General features: G+C 28.5%; 1 protein-coding gene across 1 annotated transcript; it reads right to left on the bottom strand.

Moving 5' to 3' along the window:
- Positions 1-4,574: 4,574 nt before the first annotated feature.
- LOC126837394 (uncharacterized) lies at positions 4,575-6,862 on the bottom strand. Its single transcript, XM_050571303.1, has 5 exons — positions 6,832-6,862; positions 6,526-6,673; positions 5,937-5,995; positions 5,589-5,766; positions 4,575-4,678 (listed from the first exon to the last, which is right to left on the bottom strand). Exons 2-5 carry the CDS (start codon positions 6,641-6,643, stop codon positions 4,575-4,577), a joined length of 459 nt encoding a protein of 152 aa, XP_050427260.1. The 5' UTR covers positions 6,644-6,673; positions 6,832-6,862.
- Between the last annotated feature and the right edge of the window lie 1,531 nt (positions 6,863-8,393).

Genomic DNA, 8,393 nt, shown 5'->3' with positions numbered 1-8,393 from the left:
TATTAAAGGTACTTAATATTTGGTGAATAGATTACTAAATTCATTTTAGAAAATTTGAAAAAAAAAATGGAGTTTTAGTGAAATGACCCCCACATTTGCCCCCCCCCCCGGCATTTGCGACGTCTGGGTCCCAGTATTTTGATGGAACGTTGTATTATCATCCAAAATGAGTGTCTGGGTTAAGTTTTACTCTTCTATGATATCAGGAAGTGGGTTAAATTCATTTTAGAAGATTTGAAAAAAAAACATGAAATTTTAGTAAAATGACCTAGGGGTCATTTTATTTGACCCTGTGTAGGGCGACCCGGATGTCCAAGTCCCAATATGATTACAGGATATTGTATTGTCATCCGAGATGAGTGTCTGTGCCAAGTTTCAGCCCTCCACGACATCGGGACGTGGGTTAAATTAATTTTGCAAGATTTAAAAAAAAATACCCGTACAAACGTGTTAGCGAGCTAAAGAGAAAAGCATGTAAAAAGGTCACACCATTGTAAAACCAATAGCATCGCTGTTCCGCATCGAAGCTAAAAACCAAAAATGATTCACATAAATTGTTATTTTTTTATTTTTTCTATAAAATCGTCAATAAGTCGGGTTGGCCATATATTTCTCAAACCTTCGAAATTGTTATCGTCTTTCGAACGGGTAAAAAACAATTCGTATACTTTCATTAATGTAAACAGTGGAAATGGAAACGCACATCGAATCACCCAAGTGTTTTTCCGAAGTAAAAAAATTGTGTTTTTGAGTTAACGTTTAGGCGAGTATTCGATAAGTAATACTTCCATGGAAAATCATATTTTTAAATCTTTGTTTACTTTTGAATGGGCATTTTTAAATTTGATAAAACTTTTTTTATTCGACACTAAAACCAAATGTTTTCGTCATAGTTTAAAGATGGAATGAGTACGGTTAATTTTTTTTAAAAAAAACCAATAAATGTCTTTGTAGGTAGTTGATATTAAAAATGGTCATATGTAGTAAAATGTAGATAAAGAAAAACCAACTTTGTCTTGGTAAAATATTTTATTAAAAATGTCCATTGAAAATAATTAAAACGACGGTGACTTTAAAATTGGTGGGAAAATTAAAAAAAAATAGGGGCCTCATTTTAGGCCAAGACGAACCAACAAGTCCACTGGTATCAGAATCCCACGGGAGTAATAGGTATATTTTTTTAAATTTTAAAACTATTTAAAATAGAACTCGTATCTCATTAAAAAATTGTCTTACGAAAAAAATAATTTCCGATTTGAAATCGGGAGAAAAAATCTTGTTGAATTCATATGTAACATGATTTTTTGGTATTTTAAATAATTTTAAAATTAAAAAAAAATGAATACCATTTATTGTACACATAGAGAATCCTGAATGTCTCACTTGAAGCTCGGTAGAATTTTACATTACTCCATGACATATATATATATAATATATATATATATATATATACAGGGTGATTCATTAATAATAATAGGACGCTTGTATTTCCTTAGAATAATCGAAATTTTCTAGTATTTTTTTTTTTTTAAAACATTTTTGGTTATCATGTTTTACAATATTATCAAAATACTAAACATTAACCTTTTTTCTATAAATTCCCATAACCTTATCCACTTTTAGAAACTTAAATAGTAACGTATATATTTTATTTACTATTTAAACTTAAAATAATTTTCGATACACAAACAGTAGTCAAAGGAAACGAGTATAGTTAAATGCCTACGACAGAAAAGGCATAGTACATTTTCTAGGGTTCTAAAAAGTTCCTTGAAGGTCGATTTTTAAATCTTAAATGGTAAAATATACACATGACTAACTTTTTAAACAAATAATATTTTGTCGAAAATTTAGAGCGATTTCTACCAGTTGATATTTTGATTCTTTTCCGAATCACCTACTAATTACTTAGAGTAACAATAATTATATTGGAACACAGTGAAATTTTTATAAACATTCGAACAATCGGTGGCATTAGTTGACAGTTGTTATTAAACTATACTTTTGAAGAAAGTCTTTTTTTTTTTGCGATACAGCTGCAATAGCTGACGATACATAAAAAAAAACTATACCCACACGTCTTGGGTCAAAATATATTTAACGGGCAAATCGTAAAACTTAGTATCAACATTTTCGAAAATGTAGAACAATTTTCAATAATTGATATAGGATACAATTTTCATATTTATTACTAAGAGTAACGATTGTGAAAAATAGTAACATTTTTATAAACAACCGCACGACCGGTGACATTTGCCGAGAGTTGTTAAACTATACTTTTGACAACAATATTTGTTTGATATAATATCTGCGATGGCTTGTCAATACAAACAAAAATCTATAGGTACGTCTTGGTAGCTCGAGGCTACAAAATATATGTACCGGGCGAATTGTAAAATGTTGTACCTACATATTTTTTTATGTAACTTAGTAAAAGTTGTAACAGTGAATAATTTCAAAATTATTTTTGATTAAATTTAAAAGATGAAAAAATTAAAATAAAGAAACGGGCCTGTGTTGTAGACAATACTATACGAACCGCTTGTTCAAGAAAGGAAATAAGTGAAAAATTCCAAAATAATAGAATAACGCGAAGAAAATAGTTTTTTCAAAATAGCCTTTAGAGGTCCTATATTGACTGTATAATGCTATTGATGTATAATATTGTTGTCTCGATTTAACAAGAATAAAATACTTGGTGTACTTGGCGGATGGTGACGAATCCGATGATTTATTGTATTTATCACCCAGCCATTGTTTTTGTGATTTGTTTGCACTGATTTAAACTTGACCATAATAACATGACTATAATAATGATATGTTACTATATTAGGTAACTATGTTGCTATAGTACTTACATTAGCCAAGGATAAAAATAAGATAATTAAAAATACTCGCGAGTTCACCTTTAAGGGTCGCACACAAATAATATCAATTTATAGTTTTTATATTTTTTCTTGTAATCTAAATCTTCGTTGTGTGAGTACTTTTGACTGATACACAGTTGACGTTACTTCGATGGTTTATAACTTTTTCAAATTTATTGTGAATTGGTTAGCTGGCTTATAAGAGTTTTAAGAATAATTTCGCTATACAATTATGTGAGTGATGATTATGATTTTATTATTTTATTCATAACTTTAACCGAATTGATTGTAATTTTTTTCTCAGACATTACGTCTTATGACAATGCTATTAATTTTATAAGTAAACAAGTACAGATAATTTTTTACAAACACTTGCAAACATTTCCATGTTTACTATCTTCGTGGGCACCCCTTTCATCTTCAGCTGGTGAACATTATTAATTGCCGTTGTTAATACATTTTACATCGATATTCGAACATGTCCAGTTATGACTGTACAATTCAAAGTTTATAGAGTCTTTCTGAAATTAAAAAATAATAAAACGTACACAGAGTGTTTATAGATGCATTGAGTATAAATTCATATAAAAAAAAAAATTCACAAAAACATTTTTTTTCTCCGAATTTGATGCTATCTTTAACCGCTCTACAGTTAAAACTAAACACTATAAAAAAAATTTGTTTTTATTCTTGCTATAGTAGGTATATATAGATTAGACCTGTATCTTTAGTCTAATATTCAGCTCTTTAATCTTGAAGGAATTATTTTTTTTCGATTTTGATACTATTCTCACCTCTACAGTTGAATTAAAATGCTATATTTATTTATATATGTATTTTTTTATTATCAGAAACAAAGACGATGCAGCTAAGGTTAATTGATATTCTTAATAATACACTAACGAGTTAATTAACATTTTTATAAAGTTTTAATATTCAAATATAACATTTACGAATCACACAAATATTACAGTATTCGATGGACAACCCACATAATATACACTCTTTAGATATATAAGAATTAATACATAAAAATAAAAAACAAGGCTAACAGCATTTAAAATGACATAAATGAAATATATTAAATAGTAAATATGAACTTTTTGTTAAAAAACAGACAAATTAAATATTTTAAATACTTTGAATTTTTGTATATTATAGCGAACGACGATGGTATGTTGTTGTAAATTTGTAGCCCTGTAATATTAATATAAAATAAATTTATAGTGCGATAATAATACAATATGTAAAATTATATATATTATATAAATGTAATATCCTTCGGTTGGGGCAGTTTTTAAGAATAATTGTTTGGTATAATTAAAAATAACCTAATTACTCTAAAAAGAACTCCTTAAAAACCCGTATTGAGCATAAATAGTATTTTTTGTGTTTCAATATGTTTAGGGTTTAATACATTTCTTGCCATTGTGTCCCATATGTTATCGTTATTAACCACATACTAAAGCTATTTCTCAGATACCTGTTAACCGTTTATCTCTATTCTCTTCTAGTTAAAACAACCAGAAATTTACCACAATCAAAAGGTTAATTCAACTGTTTCTCTTTTATTTTAAAAACCCTGCTCTAGACCTACCTTCAGTCAAAATTTCAGACCTCAGTGACAAATCCTAAAAACTTAAAAATAAAACATGTTTACTTTTTCTGAGCGAATTTTTTTTTTGTAATTAACAGCAAATTACTTGCCTAGCATCTGCATTGGTCCATCAGTATTCCGTTCGTTACGTATTGTAGAAAATGATTTCCAAAAATCATATATTTTATAAATTTCTTTTTCGACATCTTACCAACTAAGAAAAATTATAAAAGTGTTCACATTAAAATGTATCAAACTATATTATGCTGTAGTTACTAGTCACAAAAATTATTATTGCCTTTTTGTGTACAATATTAGGTCATATTTAAAAGCCATCTAAAAACAGTAATTATGTTTTTCCGCTTATTTAGTTTTTAAATAATCTAAAATCGTGTCCAAAAAAAAATAACGTGGAGAACGTAATAAAATGAATATTTCAATAATTAAAATTAAATAGTCTAAACAGTATGATTTTTTAGCTTTGACGTGATATTCTAATATGAACAAGTTAAACAAAAAAAAAAATTGTATCAAATCTCGACAACAATTTTATGGACTTTTATTTAGAGTGATCTTATTAAGTTTTAGTATAAAATTATTACCAGTTTTCGATTTTAATTAATTAATTTTTTTTTAAATACCTGCACCAAAATATTCACCAGATAATGTGACAAACGAAAACATTATTATTATTAATTATCAATTTTCCAGACCTAACAATCTACGATCGGGGCTATTTTATAAATGGGGTATGTAGATCATATTATGATTCTCAAAAAGTTTTAACTGTTAAAGGTGTAAGCCAAATTAGCATCAAAGCGTTAATTTGAAAGTTATTTTATCTGAGAGAACTAGTCAAGTAGGGTCGACGCATGATGGAATCAAAGAGGAGACGGAGAGGTCACAGGTCTACAGGAATTATTATCAATAAAAGTGTTAAAACCATTTTTAAAAAATCGCTCTGATGCTAATTTGTAAACACTGCACCTTACTTCAATACATTCTTACTGTGTTTGGTTTGGACTTTACTGGTTTGAAAATACTAACTACTGACTCGCATCAAATTTCATATATTATATAATATGTCGCAATATCTATTACTGAACTAATATTATTCAACGTACGAGGCAAATGTTCAGTTAGCTTTTCGATTTCCTCTTGAGTTAGTCCATAGGGGTGATCGAATAAGTATTCTTTAACTGCTTGCTTGTCAACTTTGTATCTTGAATACAAGTGTAAACCAAGTAATTTTGTTTTTTTTTCACATTGAATACGTGTCTCATCATAAATGTAGTGGAGTTGCTAAAATCATTAAATTAGTATTTTTAATACACAATGTGAATACTTTTATTATTGAAATAATGTATCTCGATTTATTTCTGTTATATTATTCACTAGTTTTATAAAGCGTTTAATTAGTATATATATTTTTTTAATGTATTATATTTTTGGATAAAAAAAATCATAATTACTTCAGTAGTAAATAATGATTTTACTAATGCTCTAAATTCAAGTGGCCTCATAGGTATATCTAGAAATCATTATAAATGTATCCACGTTATAATTTACCAAACTATATTATGTTGTAACAAATTGAGTAGTTGTAATTATAAATATTGCGTTTTTATGAATAATATTTTGCCATTTAAGGTATTACATATTATAAGTCTCCTAAAAAGCAATGATTTTATTCGTCCGCTAGTTCAGTTTTAACAACCTGAAATCATTTTTAGGCTTAGAGAAACAAGCTGACCTTAGAGACAGGTCTAAGTGGCTATTTCTCTCCCCAGACAGTTGCACACCCGGAGGAAAAAACCGACAGTGGCCGAGTTTCAAACCGAAGATGCTACACTGCGGCCTTATCTCACTCCACCACGAGCCTGCCCCCGATACTTTCTGCATAACAGAATAAATATTCCTCAGAAATGTTGAAAAAAAACGAACTAACCTATAACCATTAACAATTTGTTATGTACCACATCAATGTAGTTATTAGTTTTACATTTCACATGTAAAATATCATACAAAAATCTATTACTGAATTATTATTATTCAACTTACTCCATACGGAATCAATTATCTTTTCGGCTTCCCAATCCCTTATTTTCCAACCGTTGCGTACTGTTTGGTCACTTAAGTATGAATTTAATGTATCCTTGGTAACCTTATGATATTTCATTTCTACCGCTTCATAAAATCGATCTAGTACCTAAAACCGGTGCATTGTTATTTTTAATAGACAATTTGAATATTGAAATTATAGAAATAGTGTCTGGAATTACTACTAGCATAATATTCAAAAGGTTTATAGAGCATTTAATTTTTTTTTAATGAATCATATAATTAGATATAAAAAATTAAAATTACATAACGGTTTTCGAAAATTGATGCATAGTGTTCTAAACTAACAAACTTATATAAAAATATAATTAAATATGGAAAATTCATTGTTGTATTTTTTCTACGCAACTCGAATAATGTTTTGCAGTTGTTTAAAACATAAATGATTTTTATTATTTTTAATGGCTGCTGTTTTAGCGATTTCAGTGTAAAACCTAATATATGCATGTACATTTTGTTTGTTCAATATAGGTTGAAAATTGCCATTGAAATATAAAATAAACAATCGAGGCTATAGCGTATGAATCATAAAAAAGAAGTAGTTGTTTTGCAATCTGGCAAACCCATAATATGTACCTTGCTAACACAACCGTTTTATAACAAAATGTTATATTTTAACTTTTTGTAAACCAAACGTTTTTGAAGAAAACATTTTTTTTTTTTCAAATCAATTCCATATTAATATTGATATTTTAGACGTTTTATTACTGTATCAGGTTTCTGTCTGATGGTTACACAGGTGAACTTACCCAAGTTAAGTTAGGAATCCTGTGACCATGTGATTATGATAATGTTACCATCCGTGTGGTTATGACCATGTAATAAATAGTGTGATTGTGACTAAAGTAATCAACCGTGTGATTGTGACTAAGTAATGAGCAAATTTTTTAGGCTAACAACAAAAATAAACATTAAGAGTGCCTTAGTGGTGGAAGCGTGTTGTTTTGGATTTTCAATTTTTGAAATAAATACGTATATATGGTCAAGAGACATATATGTATATCATTTAAATATACATTTGATTTTTATAATTCAACGATTGGTGTCATAATATGTACAATTTGTACAATTTTTTGGCTTGCAAAATATTTGAAAAAACAACCCCTGTAATATAAGTTTAAAACCATTTTATAATATTTTCAGAAGACAAGTGATAATTTTAGTTTCGACAATACTTCCAATACGATTTTAATGAATTGTACCACAATACTAGGCGTGGTCAAACATTGTGAATTTATCCCAAGAGACACCACATGAGATAAGTATAATAGTAGTAATTGTAGTGTAATAATATTCTTGATCAGAACACAAGCATTCGTACTATACATTTCGGCGGCGATTTATTAGGAAAAGTTTTAACTAAATAGTTGTTCATATATTTTTATTTTGGTATATAGTCGTTAGTACGAGCATGTCCTTAGAGTTAAAACCGTCTAAGATTTATTCCCCGACTCTTCCAGTACAATACTATACCCTTTTTTAAGTAGCCTCAACTCCTAGATAGCCGGTCGTTTGTCGTAAACGGTTTAATGTGGAAAAAGTAAACCGAACTTGGGAATTTTGTCCAGAAGAATCGGAGCGCGTGTCGGACTAATAGTTCCCCAGAGGACTGAAGCCCCTATTTTATGGGTCAAACTGATCAAACTTTATTCTTTTAGTCGGGGAAAAAATAGGACAGCAAATACACATAAAAGGGCGAACCGCAACTGTTTTTAAATAGTAAAAATATGATACAAAACAATAATAATTCCTAGTTGAAATTTCAAAAATGTATACAGGTACTTTTAACTGTTTTAAACAATTCTAAA

This window comes from Adelges cooleyi, unplaced genomic scaffold (genome assembly GCF_023614345.1).
Source record: "Adelges cooleyi isolate 19-005CV unplaced genomic scaffold, UGA_ACOO_1.1 ACOO_flye_CR_arks_rails_tigmint_CR_PRNA_248, whole genome shotgun sequence".
Classification (NCBI taxonomy): Eukaryota; Metazoa; Arthropoda; class Insecta; order Hemiptera; family Adelgidae; genus Adelges; species Adelges cooleyi.
Note: the sequence above shows the minus strand (reverse complement) of the source record. Positions and strands in the feature narration are given on the sequence as shown.

What these genes read in the sequence shown, in the direction of transcription:
- LOC126837394 (XM_050571303.1), bottom strand. Translation starts at nt 6,643, where the DNA reads ATGAAATATCATAAGGTTACCAAGGATACATTAAATTCATACTTAAGT. An exon ending in AATCATTATTTACTACTGAA is followed by an intron (nt 5,767 to 5,936) that starts GTAATTATGATT and finishes TAATGATTTTAG; the next exon opens with CAACTCCACTACATTTATGA. An exon ending in GCTAACTGAACATTTGCCTC is followed by an intron (nt 4,679 to 5,588) that starts GTACGTTGAATA and finishes AATTTTTCTTAG; the next exon opens with TTGGTAAGATGTCGAAAAAG.